The sequence below is a fragment of the Delphinus delphis genome, chromosome 6 (genome assembly GCF_949987515.2).
Source record: "Delphinus delphis chromosome 6, mDelDel1.2, whole genome shotgun sequence".
Classification (NCBI taxonomy): domain Eukaryota; kingdom Metazoa; phylum Chordata; class Mammalia; order Artiodactyla; family Delphinidae; genus Delphinus; species Delphinus delphis.
The window spans coordinates 1,345,445-1,364,078 of record NC_082688.1 but is presented as its reverse complement, the minus strand read 5'-3'; the positions used below and the strand labels follow the sequence as shown (position 1 = coordinate 1,364,078).

Here is an 18,634-nt window from a genome sequence, read left to right as displayed (position 1 = left end):
GCTTGAGAGCGCAAAATATTTTATTTAACAATGTGCACTTAGGAAAAATAGCAGCTCCCGCCTCGGAGGAAGCTTCTCGAATCAAACGTCGCTGGCAGTCAGACACACAGGACGACGGGCAGGGCTGAGGAGGAAGCCGAGGGCGCCAGGTGGGTCTCGGCCCAGGAACCGCACCGAGCGCTGACCCTGGGACCCGGGAGACTGCCCGTCGACGAGGTCGGCCTCTCCCAAAGGGACGAATCAGTGAAACATTCTGGAAACCGTTCTGTGAGTCCTTCCTAGACGGCAGGTGGCCCAGAGCAGCCCGCGCGGACCCCACCCTCACACAAGTCCTACCCTTGGACTAAAGCCCCAACAAACCGTGTTCCCCCAGCGTTCTACAGAAATTATTTCCTAATGATTTTTTTAAATATTTAAATCTTTTCCTTAGACTGAAGAAGAAAGTGAACAGTTTTAAGAACAGTCGATGAAGCCTTAAAGCTGAGTCGACCAGGAGGAGGTCTTCCTGTGCAGGTTCACAGGCTGAGTCAGCATATTAGCCACGGAAGGTCTCGGTGCAGAAAGATCAGATTCCAGAGCTTCTGACAAGAAATTACTTTAAGCCACTTTCTTCAAGATGTTACCAACTCCTTAAATGACGCAATGGTGAGAGGAAGCCAGACAACTGGACTGCACCGTGAAGGCAGGCCAGAACACATGGCCTCAGCTGGTCCACAGGGAAAAGTCCAAACCAAACTTATCAGTCACAGTTGTGACACTGGTTTATTAACTCGGATCAGTCACGTCAGAGCACAAGGGCCCTGTGGCTCTGTCCCAGCGACGGAGCCGCCCCTCGCTGACAGCAGAGTCAGTCCCTCCGGCTGCGTGGAAGCGTCATGGTCCTAGTGAGGCCACAGGAAATTACGCAGGGCTGGACACATCTTCGCTACAGGAGATAAACACACGTCAGCAGCGAGGGCCGCGCTCGAAACCTAACGGAATTGTTGCTAAATGAAGCCCATGTTTCCTTTGAGACGAAGCATCCTTCCAGGTTCAACAGCGCGAGGTGGGGGCTGACCACCTCAGGACGTGCACCCCTGGCCGCGTTCCTCTCTGAGTCAAAGGTGCAGTTTCCTTCCAGCGTCTTAAAGGACCCTGGGATTACCTGGCAGTAATTCACCGTTAGGTTTTCAGAGGTGCCTTAGTTACTGAGAAGCAAAGTCCTCCCGCAGCCGAGATGCTTCCAGCCTCACTTAGTGTAACATCCTCAGATGACTGTGGATGTCGGATCCTTAAATCATGCCTTCAGGTGGAAGATCCTAGTAGGTCACAGATTCCCTCTTTTCATCCAGCTTCCTGAAGGGGTGGAATTAATGCTGGCAACACTTCATAAATCATTTCTGAATCACTGCATCCGTCTCCACTTGGGAACAGACGGGAGTCGCAGGCAATCAGTCTGATGAGCTCTTGGTGGAATAATCGCTTCAGGGTTCCACATGCCAGTCCAGGACAGGGACCATCTAGCTCAATATGCTGGGTACTTCCTCTGGCCAATCCTTCCCATCCTTGAACTTCCCGAGGCAGCAGAGGCCTGAAACGACAAGGGACAGCACTGAGCTCCGCACGCCCGTCCCCGACGGCAGTGGGGGGGGGCCCTGGGGGAAGGATCAGCAGGTCTGTGGAAGAAGCCAGAACAGACCGTTCTCTCGGCAAACAGGCATGTTCTGTTCGTTTTATTCTGTGTGCAAGCCCACGGCCACAGACCAAGTCAGCAGCACATCTTGGCATTCCCTTTAAAGGTGCCTGCGGCTTGGTTAGGGTGGTGGGGTGAGGCTGACTCCAGCAGCTGGTGTCTACAGAGCCCAGGGAGAGCGTGGTCTGGCCTGCCACCGAGGGGTGCAAGGGATGCCCAGGGGAGGCCGTGGACAGAACACAGGTGCTTCCTCTTGCTCCCACGAAAATGCCAACTGAAATGACAGTCAAGGAGCTTTTGTAAAGGCATAAACTGCAAGATGCAGGTTACAGGAGAGAAGGAAACAACTACCGAATCGTGGAATGGAGAAGCAGATGGCAGCCGGGGGTGAAAGAAAGGGGCAGGGCGCAGGAAGGCCCGCCCCCGAGGAAGCCCGAGGCCGCGGACGCGAGGCGGTGAGGGCAGGGACAGGCTGGTGTCAGGTGAGGCTTTGCATCCCGAAGGCCAAGACCTCCCCACAGACCTCTGCCCCCCAACCTGCGCTCCCCAGACTGGCGGCCAGTCCATCCTCCACAGGCCAAAGCCTGGGAGGGAGAGAAATAAAAGGAAGCATTCATGACCTTCCCGGCCTGGAGGTCACGAGCTACCAGGTGAAGGGAGGCCAAGGCCAGCATCGGGGAGGGAGTCAGGCCTGCCCCACAGCAGTGTCAGCAGGAACCGGCGGGGGCACCCCCACCCAGGGCCGTGGCAGAGCCGGAGAGGGTGAGCGGGCGAGTCAGGGTCTCGCCGGGGGAGCCCCCACCCTGCTCCCACCCGCCCCGGGGAGACAGCAGGGGCACTTACTTGTGCAAACTGAGCAGGGTTGTAGAAGGGCACCGCTGCTGCGGGAGGGCCCCCTGCAGGGGCGTGAGCACCCGGAGCCTGAGAAGCACAGAGAGCTCACCTCAACAACAGCGCACGGAGGCTTGTTTCATTTGCAAATACAGGTACTATTTCTGAGAAAGGGTTTATAATACCAATACTTTCAAGTGTGCCACAGAAGCTGGTCAAAGATACTTCTTGCAACGCTGTACTTAATTATTTAATGGTTCAAACCAAAGCAGCATGCAGAGTGCAATGCTTTAGAACCGGAGCAACACACGAGGTGGCACGGAGCTCTGAGCGGGCACTCAGCGCCGGGGGAGCCCTTAGCAGGTGCTTTCACTGCTGTAGACCTCAGGGGTCCAGCTACAAGATCCAGCGTTTTAACTCACAAGTAAAACAAGTCACGTGAAGCCTTCCTGCCAAGCCGAGGGAAGAGCTTAGTGCCCCAGTACGCAGAGAAGATGAAGTATTCCTGTATTTCCCACACAGAGCGACCCGGACAGCTGTCACTGCCTCACTCTGCCTGCCTGAACTAAACCTTCTCGTGCTTGTCAGAAAACAGAATTCTCTCTTTCAAATGAGAGCATCCTGACCCAGTGGGCTTCTGACACACACACACACACACACACACACACACACTCTCTCTCTCTCTCTCTCTCTCTCTCTCTCTCTGAGGCTGTGCCTGTGGCTAGTCATTTGAAAAAACCAATTCAGAAAGAGCACTTGCACAGAACTTGTTCGTTCACTACAAGCTTCTTGGGGTCAGTTCGATTGTTGATGTGTCTGGCTATTCAACACCACCCTTTAAAAACTTCTAAAGAAAGGAACACTGCATCCTCAGGCATGTGATGGCTGGGAGGTGACAAGTAATGTCAGTGGCCAGGGGCACGATGACCGACCAGCATAGCGATCTCAAAGGAAAGACAGACAACCCCGTTCAAATCCATGTCCGGTGCACACGGCCAGCCACAGGTACCTGGTTAAAATGCTGGCTCACTTCACGTGATAACGAGCTCAGTGAACTACGGCGCGAAAGCTGCAAAACAGCAAGAACACACAGACACAGACAGATACGGTAATCAACGCGCACGCCGCCGCGCCGCGCCACAGACAGATACGGTAATCAACGCGCACGCCGCCGCACCGCGCCACAGACAGATACGGTAATCACCGCGCACGCCGCCGCGCCGCGCCACAGACAGACACAGTCATCAACGCGCACGCCGCCGCGCCGCGCCACAGACAGATACGGTAATCACCGCGCACGCCGCCGCGCCGCGCCACAGACAGATACGGTAATCAACGCGCACGCCGCCGCGCCGCGCCACAGACAGATACGGTAATCAAGGCGCACGCCGCCGCGCCGCGCCACAGACAGACACAGTCATCAACGCGCACGCCGCCGCGCCGCGCCGGCAGCTCACGCCCAAGGAGCTTCGTGACGCCGTTAGGGTCAGCACGGCTCGATGGGGGAAAAGCCAGAGTTAGCCCGAAACGCCTATTTTCATGTACAGTTTTTACTGGAAACGACCCCTGGTTGCGGGGAGGGAGGTCTGCCCAGGCCTGGGCCCAAGGCGGCCAGACCTCGTGCCCCCCAAGGGGCCGAGGACAAGAGAGCCCGGCAGAGGGGCGAGCCCGGCTGCCGAACACACACGCAGCCCTTCGCTCTAGCCAGAGCTCCCAGACAACTCTGCGGAAACAAGCGTGACCTTAAGGAATACAACACTTTTTGAGTTCTAGAAAGTTTCTAAGCTGCCCTTTTCCTACCCATTAACTGCGTTTTAAAGAAGCCATCTGGACAATAAAACGAGCTTCCTCAGCCCAGACCTTCAGCAGATGCGCTCATCGGGCGCCGTTTACCTCTCCTCCCTGGGAACCGTCCGCTCCGGAGGGTGGGCGTTCAGGTCCAGGGAGCGTCGCCGCAGAACTGAGCACCTGCCGGGACAGCAGGGAGGCCAGCTACTGCAAAGCCCGTGCATCAGAGGCACCCACCGAGGCAGGACCACCCAGGACGGCCCGCTCTACCCCACGGGGCGCTCCCGCTGAGGGGTCGTGAAAGGGTGCCGCGAGGACCTGCTATTCCAACACCCACAGCGCATCCTTACTGAGCGCCTGCCGTGAGCCCCACCGCGGCCCTGCGATCTGCGCGCTCGTCGGCCCATCCACAGGGCAGGACGCTGAGGCTCAGAGGCGCTGAGGGACCCCCACCTTTAAAAAGCTAATCACTGGGGCTTCCCTGGTGGCGCAGTGGTTGGGAGTCCGCCTGCCGATGCAGGGGACACGGGTTCGTGCCCCAGTCTGGGAAGATCCCACATGCTGTGGAGCGGCTGGCCCCGTGAGCCATGGCCGCTGAGCCTGCGCGTCCGGAGCCTGTGCTCCGCAACGGGAGAGGCCACAGCAGTGAGAGGCCCGCGTACCGCCAAAAAAAAAAAAAAGCTAATTACTGGAGAAGACAGGGCTGAAATCCACGTCCAACCAACCTCAGAGACCAAACTCTGAACGACTGCGTTGCACATACACATTATAATCATTGAAAAAAACCTCTTCACTGTAAAAAGTTCAGCAAGACAAAATGACTAGGTAATGCGCGTGTGGCCCACACCGTGAGCTCTGTGTACACGAGACTCTGGAGAAGGTCAGGGCCGCCTCGGAGGCGAATTCCCACTGCCCGGCCCCCCGCCCGGGCCCACGGCACTGCTCACCTTGGGCTCCGAGGCAGGCTCTGGCCCCCCCGTCGGTGCCTGCCCTTCCCTGCCAGCCCCCTCGGCGGGCAGTGCTTCCTCTGCATCTGTGAAGGGGACAGTGGGGGAGGTGGTCACTCGTCCCCCCCACCCCACCCCCCGTCGCTGGGGCCCAAAGGGAACAGCCCCAGGGGAGAGCTGCACCCAGGTCCTCAGGCAGGCCAAGGGAAACAAGCCCGCAGACAAGCACAGGGGAACCGCGGGCGCTCTGCGTGTGGGTGAGCAGTTATTTCTTCTTAAAAGAGGATTAAGGCCAGAGGCTCTCAGAAAGAGGCCAAAGGTCGGAAGCTGCACACAGACAGCTGCTCCCGTGCTGCCTACCTGGGTCTGGTCCGAACAGGTGTGTGGGAATTGGGAGCGGGGCCAGTGGCGCAAAGAAGTCCGCGGGAGCAAGGGCAGGCTCGCTCCGCTGGGGGCCCCCCGGGTTCAAGACGTCCACGTAGCGCGCTCGGGCTCGGGCTGCCACGGGGAGAGGGAGCGAGGTCACCCCGCCATCCTCCTGGGGTCCGGAGAGCACCACGCCAGGCTTCCACTCCCGGGGGCGGCCTGGCCCGGAAGGGGGCCCCTCCTGGGGCACACTTGCTTGGCTTCTGCCCGGGCGAGGGGTCCCACTTCACACCACGGCACGGCCGATCGCATCCGCTCCGCCCTGAGCTCCCCAGTGATACGACGGTCCGCCCAGGAACGCTGAACTCTCTAGAGAGCTGGGCCCCACCCCCCGGGGACTCATCCTCAGAAAACCAGTCCTCCTCCTGGTGGGAAACTAACTACCACCTTGCGGGCACGTTATCATCGCTGAACTCTGGCCCGCCTGTAGGACAAACAAATTACCCAAGTGAACTCTGATTTCTGGTTGGCCGTCGTTACCTGCTTTTCTAGAATACATGTTCACAGCGGGTCTGGGGGGCCCTCCAGGGCCAGGGTGGGCAGCTTGCAGAGCCTTGGGAAGGGATGTTGGAGGTGGGGGCGGAGCCTTCTTCTGCGGAGGGAAAGACCAGTGCGGGGTCTGCGCGCTGACCCGGAGCCCACGGAGACCCCTGCAGACGGAGGCCCCTGCCCAGGGCGGGGCTCCCCACCCGGCCACAGCGAGCGCCTGGATCCCGGCTCACCTCCTCCTCTGGCTCGTTCGTGTCCACCCAGCGGTTCTTCTTTTCATCCCAGACGATCTGCCACGATTGTGAAAGGTAAAAAGAAAACTCAGTAGCAAAAGCTGGACAGAATCAGAAATCAGAACCTGACTGCTTCCGAGGCGCCGGCTCAGGTCCGCTCCGGAGCCGTCACTCCACGCAGACAGGCAGGCGGATGCGCCGCTGCGGGACCCACTGGCCCCCCCGGGCCCACCCAGCAGGACGCACCGATTTGTTCTTGTCGTCTGGCAAGTAAGCTTCTGTCCTCTTCTTCACAGGCAGCCAACGAGAGAACCAGGAGTCGCTGCTCTGGACATAAAAACCACCAGGACAACCCTGAGGGCCTGGCGCTGAGCGCAAGGAGCCCAACACACAAGGGCCAGCCAAGCCTGTGTGGCCCACGCGCGCCTGGAGGCGGCTAAGCCGCGGAGACAGGAAGCAGGTGTGGGCAGGTGTGGGCCGGGCGGCAGCGAGCCTGGGGGGCAGGGCTTCAGTCTGGGAAGATGAGAAAGTCCTGGGACGGGTGCACGACAGTGTGCTTGAGGCCCCAGAGCCAGGCACTTAAATCAGTGAAAGCGGTAAGTTTTCTGTACACTTTACCACACTTAAAAAAAATTACAGCAGCAGCTCGCCTCTTGGAGCGTTTCACGTCTGAATGTCCACAAATGAGCGGCCTGAGACACCCCCCGCAGGCGTGGCGCCGGCTGGGGAGTCCGCCTGGGCTCTATGAAGAGGCCCTCGTGCTCCCAGGCTGGCAGACGTTAGGCTGCAGGGACACTGACTTTATTCTTCATACGCTGCCCTTGAGTCTACCACAAAAGGCAGCAGCAACTCCACACCCCCTCACCCGCTTCTCTGAATCTGCGGCAGAGCGGACGGCCCCGTGCTGGGCGGGGAGCAGCCCCCTGCACGTCACACCCCGTCTGAAGGTCCTGCTCTGCCTCACGGCCCGCGCATGTTTTGAATCACACTTGTGTTTACCTAAGACAGGAGCCGTTAAAAGCCACCCACAGGCTGGAGGAGGTGTGCACACACGCACATCCGGCAGGACCTGCGTCCACAACATGCAACAACGCCTGCCGACCTCTGAGGACCCCACGAAGGACGGGAGGAGACCTGAGCCAGCCCCACACATTTGAGGACGTGGAGGGGGAAGAAGCACACGAACCCACAGCCAAGTGTCACTAAGCCCAGCACAATGGCCGACAACGCAGCCCCCGGGGTGAGGACGGGGCCGCTGGAAGGGGTGCCTGGTAACCCACTGAGGAGGACGGGCTGGCGGGGCGATCTAGAGCCACACACACAGCCGTCCTGTGACCTCGGGCTACACCCAAGAGGAACAAGCGCATCTGCCACCAAAAGACACAGACGAGAGTGCTCGTGGGCTTTATCCCCAATAACCCCGAACGCCCTGCGCTGGGAGAAAGGACACGTATAACCGCGCGTGCGCACACGAGCGACCTCACCACACAACGCCAAGGAGGCACCTCCTCCGCGGGAATTTCGGGAAGAGCCGAAGCCAAGCAGTGGTGACGGGGGTCGGGCAGAGCCCACCCCCTGGGGAGCGTGTGGACGGGCCCTGGACCCATGGGCGTCCAGGAGGCAGGCCCGGCTCCAGCTCTGAGCTGGCGGGCTTACACGTGGACACGGACACACAAACACTCGCGCTTCACCACACGCTCACTGCCCCTCTGGCTTGATTTAAACAGAAACACATTCCTTCTCCTCGCCTCAGCGTGAGGACAGGGGAGGAGCCCCGGCCCCGCCCCCGGCCCCGCCCAGCTGGGGGCTGGGAGTCACCTTCTTAGGCTCCTTGGTCTCTTTCCTGGCTGCCTGGACAGGTCTCTTCACGTCGGGCGTGGGCGTCAGTGGCGGAGGCGGAGGCGGCTGCAGGGCCCCTGAGCCAGCGCTCCCCCAGCCCGGAGGTGACTCGGAGCCCTGGGACGTCCTTGAGGAGCCCTGTCCCAAGGTAACGCGAAGCAGGCTCACCGGGGGCACCTCCCCAGGAGCTCCTAAGACTCCACGAGAGGCTACGCCACTACGGTGAGCAGAGCCAGGCACGGAGGGGCTGGGGAGAGCGGCCCCCCCCGCTTCCCCAGGGCCGACTGGACTCAAGGGCAACGTCTTCTAGGAGCATCACGGCGCTCACGATTCGGATTCGGGAATTCTATGGGGTTGCTGGGCCGGAGGAGATGGGATACGTGTGTGCACCGAGGAGAAGACTGGTTAGAGGGGGTGGCAGTGGGCATTTTAAAAGATAGAAGCGGGCTTCCCTGGTGGCGCAGTGGTTGAGAGTCCGCCTGCCGATGCAGGGGACGCGGGTTCGTGCCCCAGTCCGGGAAGATCCCACGTGCTGCGGAGCAGCTGGGCCCGTGAGCCATGGCCGCTGAGCCTGCGCGTCCGGAGCCTGTGCTCCGCAACGGGAGAGGCCACAACAGTGAGAGGCCCACGTACCGCAAAAATAAAAAATAAAAAAATAAAAGATAGAAGCATTTAAAAAAATATTTATCCCTTGGTTGAGACTGTTTTCAATACAGTTAACTCTCATTTTTACTTTCACAGGGACAGAATATTTTAACGGTGGAACACGTAAGGAGAGTTTAGACTACAGCAATTGCCTGCTGATGGGATGCCCAAAAAGAGCAGGGTATCTGTAAAGAAGCTTCCAGAATGCAGTTTACATAAAAGCGTTTATCCTCCCACCCCCCATCACTGGGATTACAGCACACCAAGGTGGTATTTATATCAAGCATGTCTGATAAAATGAATCTTGGTTTTAAAAACACCACTGAAAATTTTACGAATCCTATTGTAGAAAGAGATGCAGAAATCAGGGAAGTTTTTCCATTTTAGAAAAGTTAAAATCGACAAGGCAGTTTCATTGTAGATGAGCATTTCTTCTCCTTAAAATATCTATCTTTACACTATTAAATTATCTTTTCCCCATTAATGTTTTCATCAGCTCTTCACATTTTAAGGATTCAAGTTTTCTCTTTAAGAAACGATTCAAAAGATAATCTGATAATTTTAAGTATTATCTTTCTACTTACAACTTAAGAACAAAGAGTTTGAATACTTATTCAGTGGAGTTCATGAAAAATAGCTTAAAAAACAAAAAAGAAGTGGGAAAGTACCACATTAGCAAATTTTCCACCAAAATCCTCTTCTCCTAGCTCCGACAGCGCGTTTCTGCCGGGTGCCTCTTGTGGCATCATTCCTGTCAAGGGAAACGAGAGCTCCTGTGACGGCGGCATCACCAAGCCCACAGCAGAGGGAGCAGGCGCGGCCAAGAGACGCTGCTGGAGACACGCGCAGCCCCTCCTACCACGCCTCCCGATGTGGGCTTCAAGAATGGAATGTTCCGAAATATGTGAAAATAGTTTCTCTTTTCAAGCCAGGCCGTGCAAGTAGACAGATGGTCAGGGACAAGACCGCCCTCCAGAAGGAGGGTCACGGCCTCCCCAGTGCCTTTACAAAGGCTGCAGGCGGGCGCCCCCCGGCCACGCCCTGGACACCCACTCCCACCTCACATCCCAACAAAAGGTCAAGTCACCGATCTTCAATCAGCTTCTAGAACTTTCGGCACACACTAAGGAACGTGCTTTGCTCCAAGTGTAAACGACTTAAGTCTCTCCTACCAGTTAGCCCCTTCAACGCCAAAGCCAAGTTCGCTCTGGTCTCCAGACGGCACCTCGCAGACCCACCTGCGTCCTGGCTCCTGGCCTCCGGGAGCAGATGTTCAGTCTCTTGGAGAGATGGTGCGCCAGATGGCAGGCCAGGCCCTGGGTACGGAGCCACAGGATCAGGCCCAGAGGGCTCTGGAAGGCCAAGTGCAGCCCCTGGGGGTCCACAGCCAGGCCCCAGCTCGCCAGGGCCCACAGGTGGTGGCACTGGGCACATCAGCACCCTGGCGGGGAAGGCCGGCTGACCGTCGGGGAGCGTCAGTGGAGCTGCGGGGAGATGGCGGACAAGAGAAAGCCTGAGGTTACGTGCTCACTCCAGTGACTTCCGCAGGGCATGTTTCCTTCATCGAGGGCCAAGGAACCAACCGTCCAAGCACAAAGGCTGAAGCTGCCGGGCTGTCACTGGTTTAGGGAAGCGGGACACACATTTTTCAGGGCCGAGGGGAGGACCTCACTCAGCACAGCACGGGACGTGGGCTCTAAGCCGCAGCACGACCCCGACACAGCCCAGCGAGCGGCCGCCTGGCCCAGGGCCGGCTCTGCCTTCACTGAGTCCCCCCGCACCGCCTGCACCCCCCGTCCACTCAGCCAGACCTTTAAGGCCGCGAGACCAGTGGGCTCACACCAAGGGAGGGAGGGACAGAGAGAAAGCAGAGGGCCGAGGTGGGGACAGATGGCCCGACCCTCTGGGCACCAAGACAGGGACGCTCCACGTTCAGAACAGGGGCCCAGGGCGGCGCGGGCTCACCTGAGGGCAGCAGCCGCACGTCCTGGCCCAAGTGGTCAGCGCTGGGCACTGGCGGCGCCAGCAGCGCGTTCTCGGTGCCCAGGCCTGCCGGCTGCACGGGTGCTGGGCCGTCACACGGCCCCACCTCGGAGCGTGGCGAGCTGGGACAGCGTGGGGGGAAGGCTCTGTCCAGGCTCCAGGCCGCGGTGCCCTCCTGAGGGAGAAGGACCTCAGGGTCTCCATGCCGGCCGCCGACCGCGCGGACCCGCCACGGCCCAGGTGCACCGTCCCCCCCGCCGGGCACCAGGCGCCGCTGAGCTGAGCTGCTCACACCCGCCACCTTCCGCGTGAACACGGCTCCCCGTCGGGCCCCACGACCGGAGCCCAGCGCACCTTCACCTGCTTCTCCATGAGCTGCAGCTGGACCAGCCAGGCAGGCTCCGCAGCGGCCTCCTCCTCCGGCTTCTCCTTCAGCTGAGGGTCGAAGAGGCGCAGCTGGGAGGCGACCTGGAAACACAGGCAGATGAAGACCCTGTTCCCACAGGTGACAGCGGCCAAACCTTCGAAACCCACTGGGACGTGGGGCAAGCGCGCCCGCGACGCCAGAGGCGGGGACCTTCCTGAGGCGGGCTCACGCGGCCCGGCCCTGACCGCCTGGAGCGCGAGCACCCACCGCGCCAGCCCGCCGAGCCAGCGGCACGGAGCCCGCGGCATCCGGACCCGCGGGAGCCGAGCCCACCTCTGCTCAGCTCCACTCACGGAGATGCCAACCGCCCTGGCAATGCTCACGCTCTGGGGGGCAGCAGGCGGGCACGGGCCCAACACGCCCGACCTCGCGTTAACTGCTGAAGCTGCCAGCTGGAAACAGGTTCTTGAATTACCCTGTTTCTGCAGGTGTCCCGAAGTTCCCGTAATAAAAACATTTTTGGTATCACATGGACAGATTCCAAAAACGAAGCTCCAGGAGGAGAGGAACACACTGACGCGGCGCCCCTTGTCCGGGCGCAGGTGGGAGGGTGGTCATGCGGTCTCCGTCTTCCGGAGCGAGAGCCTGGGGCCGCGGGGCCGCAGCCAGGACCCACCCCAGGCTGCGGCTCCCAGAACCTCACAGCGCTAAGCGCGAGGCGAGGATGCCTCGAGACACGAGCCTCCTGCAGGCGGGGTCCTTCTCACACCCAGGCTTACCTCCAAGTCTCTGCACGGGATGCCCCAAGGGCTCCTGTGCTGCACTGCAAAACACCAACTATGCCCGAGAACATGCAGGATCTTAACCGGGCCGAGCAGGCAGTCCCGCACGCCCTCTGGTCATGAGCACCCCACGTGGCCCCACGTGGCGCACGGGCACGGCGACGTCGAGGAAGACGTTACCTGAACCAGCTGGCGGAGAAGCACTGAGGAGTGTCCGCGGGGCTGCGCTAGGACGCTCTTGGCGATCACCTCGCAGTAGTGGAAGGCCTGCGTGGCGAGCCCCATCTCAGCCAGGCGGCAGCAGTAGATGAACTTAAACACCTGAGACAGACAGACGGCGAGCTGAGCGGTGCTGCATGCCCCCACTGGTCCCCGGCGTCACCTGTGCCCTCCCGCAGGCTGACGCTACCCTGCACGTTCGCATCCCTCCTGTGCGTCCCAATGCCTGCCCACGGCAGAGCCGGGCCCGTTCCCTGAGCTACTTTACATCAGGGGAAACAACTAAGCTTCTGAGAAACTCACTTTCTCTCTTCAACACCCTTAACAGAGCCGTCAGGGCTCTCGACCACTGAGCGACCACGGAGTGACCACGAGGTGCCGCCACGCGCACGCGCCCCGCGACGACCGCCTCTCGGGAGCCGCCAGCGCAGTCACCCTGCTCTGTTGGCACTGACGCTCTGCCCCGTTTCAGACACACACGCACAGTCCTGGTCAGATACCACCCTCCCGAAACATGGTCCACAGCTGATAGAAAAGTACTTGAAACCAAACACTAAAAGTTTTTAATACATAAAACATTAAGAACCAAAATGCTAACAAAATTCTCAATTCGGCAAACTTTAATTCTCGAACATTACAGATCAAACATCTCCAAAAACACTTCATTGTTCTTTACGTTTTTTGAATAAAACCCCTGAACGACTGTGGTCTTGTCAGCACCCACTCCGCCAGCCCTGCCCCCCCACCCCCTTCGGAGCTGGCGCCGTGGGGCCCCACCCACCTGGAAGCTGGGGAAGGAGCAGGGCTGCGCCCCCAGGGACTGCGCGTACTCATAGGCTTCTGTCCTCTGAATAGCTTCGTTGGTCGCGAACTTTAAAAATGGCAAACTGTGGAGGACATGAGCGGCCATCACCTTTGAGCAGGTCACCGCAGGGCCAGCGCTCCACGCGCCAGTCTGGGTTAGCCAAGGGAGGGGCTTTTCCTTTCTAAGGGAAGCGGATGCCACTATACTGATGCAATTCCTCACCTGTGGTTTGATCCAATTAAGACAAGTTTCGTGGTTTTCTTGGTATAAACCCCAAATCCAACCTGGGCCACGAGGTAGCAGAAGTGTGCGGCGTCAAGGAGCCCTCTCGAGGCTGAAGGGACAGAAAGCAGGCGGGCCTCGGCCACAGGCCCCCCGGAGATCGGAGCGCTCAGAGACACCCCAGACGGAGGGACGGTCTCGGGCTCCCGAGCATCTGACGGCAGCCCCAGGCCCGCCTTCTACGTCGGCGTCTGACCTACCCAGAGTGTCCCCCATTGTGGCCATCGCCCGGGCTTCCACGTCCACGTTGTTGTTCAGGTTGGACAAAACCATGGCCAGGTGCGGCCGCCAGTCTCCCCACTTCTCGTCTCCACAACACTGAAACCAGAGACAAGCAGAAAACCCTCATCCTTGGAACACACTGCCAGCTCAACTCTGCAGTGCTCAAACTCCAGGAGCAGGATGGAAACGCTAGCCTCGCGCCTGGGAGGCGAGCCCTCCTGGGAGCGGGCTCTGAACAGATGACTGAGCTGCGGAGGCTGCCGTGAGGACCCCCATACTGACCGTGGACGCGGCTGGCATCCGCCCGGACATCAGCTGGTAGACCGTCTGCAGAGGGTCGTTGATCGGAAGGCTGTTGGCGAACCTGGGCAGACGTGAACAGAGAAAGCCCTAACTCAGCCTGGTTCAGTAAACAGGACACGAAAAACTAGTCTGGTCTCATCTCAGACGCTTTGGTGACTGGCTTGATGCTTGACCTGGGCCAAGTGTACACACTGCAATGTCTTTAAAAGGCTGTAAAGGATGCAGACGATGGAGTTCACTGAGATTTTTTTGGGGGGGGGCGGGTCACACTGCGCGGCATGCGGGGTCTTAGTTCCCGGACCAGGGACTGAACCAGGGCCCCTGGCAGTGGAAGTGCACAGTCCTGAACACTGGACTGCCAGGGAACTCCCTGCTGAGATTTTATAGAATTAAAAAGCCTGAAGTTAACAAAAAAAAAGTAACTCCTTTAGCAACGCAACCCGAGGAAGAGGGCCCAGCACGCCCACAGCCGTGGGTGGCAGACGGGACTCCCCAGCTTCCTCTGACAAGAGTATGGGGACCGGGGGCTTCCCACAGCTGACGAGGCCCGGACCCCCGCCTGCAGGCACGCCCGGACTCCTCACCTGGTCATGACTCTGGCGTGCGTCCGGCTGTCCATCTTGCTGGCAAGTAACAGGGCGTGACCCCACAAGCCGTTCTTCATCGCCGACTCCAGAGCATCCTGCAAAGCAGCGAGAGGCTCCCTGAACCCCAAGAACAGCGGGAGCGACGGGACGTGTGTCGTCACACGCGGTCACGGAGGAAACCCCGAGAACAGCGGGAGCGACGGGACGTGTGTCGTCACACGCGGTCACGGAGGAGGAGAGGGCTCGGCTGCACGTGAAAAAGCAAGCGGATCAAAGGCTCCAACACACACGCTCCCAGTTCAAAAACGAAGAGCGGGCGAGTTTCACCGTTTTCGCTGTAGCCGCAGAGTCCCTGCGGGAGGGGGTCTCCGCGTAGGAACCCCGCTTTCATCACCAGCACAGGACGAGCACACCGTCAGAACCAGGGACGACGGAGAAGTAGCACGGCCTTCTCCCACCTGTCATCTCCGCCATGAGAAAGGCCGGGGGACGTGAACTCCCCAGGCCCCGAGTGACCCCTGGGCCCTGAGGGCCTGTGCTCAGCACCAACAGGGCCTTGATTACTTCAGCCTCCCTGTATCCAAAGTGATCTGGGCCACAACTTAGAAAACTTGTGACCAGGAAGCAGAAACGTTGCAACAGAGAAATGGTAATTAAATGTAACAGATCAGAAGATTTCAACTAGCTGTAAAACGGCCACATTAAGACCATTTACTCACCAAACATGCGTCTTCTGAGTCTATCGTGACATAAGAGTGCCAAGAACTCCGGGCCCGCCAGACCCCCGCTGCCAGAGCCCAGCAGGCGCTCCAACTGTGCCCTCCCCCCACCCCGCGCCCACTGCACCACCAGGTGCCCCACAGAGCAAAGCCGGGGCGTGTCCCCAAGGCGCTCCCCACCTGGGCCCGGGCTGTGCCCAGCACCCACTCGCGGTGGCGCGGTGAGCTCACCCCAACTGCGTGAGAACGCGCTGCCTCTGTGTCGCACACGTGTTTACCCCGAGACACGCTACACACGGCAGGGGTGCAGCCTGAGCTCAGTCTACGCGTCTGTCAGATGACTAAAAACGGAACCTGCACGTCTGACACCAGCAGCGCTGGAGAAGCCACTATTCGCACCTTCAGAGACACGACACACGAGGTGCCAGACAGTCTTTGCAGAACAAGACCCCGGCAGCGCGTTCCGCTCTAGACGCTGGCGCCCCGGGAGCAGGCCCTGCCCCCCGCCCCGCGCCCGAGCTCAGGCCGCTCACCTTCTTGCGGCCGTAGAGCAGCAGCTCTCGGAACCGCTCCGTGTCCTTCTCAAGGGTGGTGGCGGCCTGACTGTCAGTGAGAAACGAGAGCTGGGCCTCCCCGGACTCCTCCTCCACCTGCTCCGCAGGCTCATGAGTGAAATCGATCAGGTTGGCCTCACTGGGCGACTTCCCAGGAAGCCACACGGTTCGGTGGTCTCGTAACAAGAGTTCCGCGATGTCCGTGCCCACCACGGTCTGCAAGGGGCAGCAGGGGCAGGAAGGGAGACAGGCTTAACCACAAGCAGCACCCTCCTGCGGGAGTGACGGGACCCCGGTCCTGGTCGGGGGAGGCCCACGAAGGGCCTTCGCGGGCGAGCGACTTCGACCGCCTCGGCCGGGAGAGAGGCGGGCAGGCCGCATGCACCGGACGGGCCGATGACCGGGAGCCCAAACCGCCCTTCACCCCAAACCACGCACCCCGCTTGGCTGCCGCGTCCCCAAATCACCGCCGAGACACCCGTCCTGGGGGAGCCCCTGGACGGTGCAGCCTGGCGCAGAAATCCCGCCTAACCCTCCTCGGGGGTGCTGAGGACTCCCGGGACTAGAGGCCCACGAGAAGAGCGGTTCAAGGAAGGAGACACGTACCCCGTTCTGTCTGCATAACAGAACAATAAAGCTCCAAAGAAGACTTGCGGACTCTTTGTCAATTAAATTTTCATTCTGTAAACATTTTGTAGCTTTGCTCTGTGCAAAATTAATAACATCCACTTTATGGGTGTCATCTCTGCAAAAAGAACACACACTCGGTGAACAGCAGCCACTGCACCTGCGAGGCCGTGCTCGGCACCGCTGGTGGAGAGGCACCGCGGACGCGATCGTGGGGCACGTACTTGCCAAGAGGCCCCGGGAACGCCCGCATCTCCTCCTGCTCTGGCGTGTGTTGCAGCAAGGTCTGAGGTGGGGACAGGAGAGGGGACAGAGAGAGAGCTGTTCACGGGGGCAGGCAGGTCAACGCCCAGCCTGGCTACATCGGCAGACAGAGGAACGGACGCCATCCTCAGGACGGCCTGTCCCTCCAAGTGGGGAGGCAAAGCCTCCCTCACGGAGTATGGGCAACTTGTTCCACAACAGTGACTTTCAAACTCTGTTTAAGCAGTGAGACCCACCCCCCAGACTCTGAGGCAGGGCCTGGATGCACGTGATGGAAGAGGCCTGCCAGGGCACGGAGCAGGGCGCCCCGCACCAGCCCCCCGAGATCGTGAGGCACCTCTGCCCGCTCTCCAGAATCAGCAGTAAAATGAGTACGGACAGGGTCCTCACCCCAAAGTCAGGAATTCACTTAAAGACAGAAAAGGAACATACAATAAAACCAAGTCTAACACGACACCCAGCGCAGACTCTGAAAATGCTGAGTCCGGGAGGGAAAGATGACCAAGCAGAACTGAAACGACCGACAAACTGAGGATTCGCGGAAGTAAACATTCCCAAGCCTGTGTCTTCAGACAACAGCACACGAGCTGAAGGTGACAAACTGCAGAGCACGGGCAACCTGGAGGGCGACGCGCAGCTTCTCCCCGTGGAATTACCTCCATGCTGTGAACTTCAACCAACGCAGGCTGTCCTTCTGAAGGCAGATTTGGAATCACTTTGATGAGCTGACCCCCAGGACCGAACCTGGCACAGGTGTGCGGCCCAGAGAATTTCTCAGGAGAAGCTGGTCTCGATGGAGCTACATTTAAATAAAATGAGAAAGAAACAACCCGTAGGTCACTTTTTAACGCTTCTGAACTAAATCAACAGCTGAGATTTTCCAGGTGCCCATGCAGCTGGAATCACAGATCATCAAGATGAACTGACTTTCAACTGTAGTTAGTAATTGTTAAATATCCTATTAAAAAATAGAACTTAAACATATGCCAGAAAAACATCCTAACCGTTAAAGTGAGAACACTCTCCTCTAAGCTGAGAACGCTCCTTTAAAAGCCGCCAGGAGGCACTGCTCACAGAAAGCAGTGCTCGTGCTTCCTGCTGCTCGGGTGGCCCCTCAGCCCCTGCGCCCTGAGCGCTCTTCACAGCCTCACCCTCAGACCACGAGCATTGGAGGGAGCGGCAAGGAAAACGACCAAGAGTGAAACACCTCAAGCCAAACAGGTGAAATTTTTAATCAAATGACGCTTTAAGAAAGTCCATTATTTTATATTTTATACTGTCATGTTCTAAAACTTCACATACTTGTGCAGTTTTCCAAGAAACAGCATTTGATCAAGTATCTCAAAGGCGAATTGAGAATGTGGCTTGCGTGATAAGCATATGAACTGGAGTTTTTCAAGTTTCCCTCCAAGATCCACGGACCCGTGTGGTCGGCACTGGGGCTACACTGAGGCCCTGCCCAAGAACGTGGCAGAGGAGCCTGAGGTCAGAGCCACACTGAAGTGGACACGATGGACAGGCCGGGCAGCTCCCAGGCCTGTGAGCCAGACTGCAGCCCACAGGGCACCAGCAGCCTAGCGTGGCAAGCGCTGCCCCTCAGGACGGGCACGTGGTGGCATAGGGCCCTTGCTCGGCAGGGATGCCCAGGCCAAGCCATTGCCAACCCCCATCCTGGTGACGACTCAGTCCCCCTCTCCCATCCCAGGCTCGGGACGCCGCCCCAAGGTGGGCCTCGGCCTCCCTCTGCCCCTGTGGGCACGCAGGGCCTCGCCACACACACCTTGGTCCACGGAGGGCCAGCTGGCCTCAGCAGGGTAGCCGTACTCCGGGAAGCCCGGGGTGCCGTGGAAATCGCCGCTGTAGGGGCCGTAGGCATAATCGCCGTGGAAGGAGCCCGGTGGAGGGGGCGCCTCATAGGGCCCAGCAGTCACGTTGCGACCTCTGTACACCTGACTCTTAGAGAGCAAAGAGCAAACAGGTGAAGTCTCTTTGCCACGCCTGCGGCGGGACCCCAGGCGGCCACCAGAACCCTGGGGCCCGGGCCGGCCCC

At 59.3% G+C, this 18,634-nt stretch overlaps 1 protein-coding gene across 8 annotated transcripts in view; it reads right to left on the bottom strand.

Annotated features, from left to right (window-relative positions):
- Positions 1 to 8: 8 nt before the first annotated feature.
- The window catches only part of SEC16A (SEC16 homolog A, endoplasmic reticulum export factor), a 35,502-nt gene continuing 16,876 nt past the window's right edge, over positions 9 to 18,634 (bottom strand). For 5 of the 8 annotated variants that reach the window (XM_060013761.1, XM_060013762.2, XM_060013760.1 and 2 more), the window contains 25 exons: positions 18,365 to 18,539; positions 17,241 to 17,383; positions 16,545 to 16,606; positions 16,300 to 16,438; positions 15,673 to 15,909; positions 14,418 to 14,515; positions 13,813 to 13,894; positions 13,509 to 13,626; positions 13,249 to 13,360; positions 13,003 to 13,108; positions 12,183 to 12,323; positions 11,208 to 11,321; positions 10,836 to 11,028; positions 10,109 to 10,354; positions 9,539 to 9,621; positions 8,205 to 8,363; positions 6,633 to 6,713; positions 6,387 to 6,443; positions 6,145 to 6,256; positions 5,599 to 5,736; positions 5,239 to 5,324; positions 4,397 to 4,471; positions 3,513 to 3,572; positions 2,516 to 2,593; positions 9 to 1,570 (listed from right to left, as the gene is read on the bottom strand). In XM_060013761.1, the coding sequence (XP_059869744.1) occupies positions 1,505 to 1,570; positions 2,516 to 2,593; positions 3,513 to 3,572; positions 4,397 to 4,471; positions 5,239 to 5,324; positions 5,599 to 5,736; positions 6,145 to 6,256; positions 6,387 to 6,443; positions 6,633 to 6,713; positions 8,205 to 8,363; positions 9,539 to 9,621; positions 10,109 to 10,354; positions 10,836 to 11,028; positions 11,208 to 11,321; positions 12,183 to 12,323; positions 13,003 to 13,108; positions 13,249 to 13,360; positions 13,509 to 13,626; positions 13,813 to 13,894; positions 14,418 to 14,515; positions 15,673 to 15,909; positions 16,300 to 16,438; positions 16,545 to 16,606; positions 17,241 to 17,383; positions 18,365 to 18,539 (2,961 nt within the window). In that variant the 3' untranslated portion in view covers positions 9 to 1,504. The remainder of the gene's footprint in view (positions 1,571 to 2,515; positions 2,594 to 3,512; positions 3,573 to 4,396; positions 4,472 to 5,238; positions 5,325 to 5,598; positions 5,737 to 6,144; positions 6,257 to 6,386; positions 6,444 to 6,632; positions 6,714 to 8,204; positions 8,364 to 9,538; positions 9,622 to 10,108; positions 10,355 to 10,835; positions 11,029 to 11,207; positions 11,322 to 12,182; positions 12,324 to 13,002; positions 13,109 to 13,248; positions 13,361 to 13,508; positions 13,627 to 13,812; positions 13,895 to 14,417; positions 14,516 to 15,672; positions 15,910 to 16,299; positions 16,439 to 16,544; positions 16,607 to 17,240; positions 17,384 to 18,364; positions 18,540 to 18,634) is intronic. The other 3 variants (XM_060013765.1, XM_060013767.1, XM_060013764.1) reach the window with 2 other exon arrangements.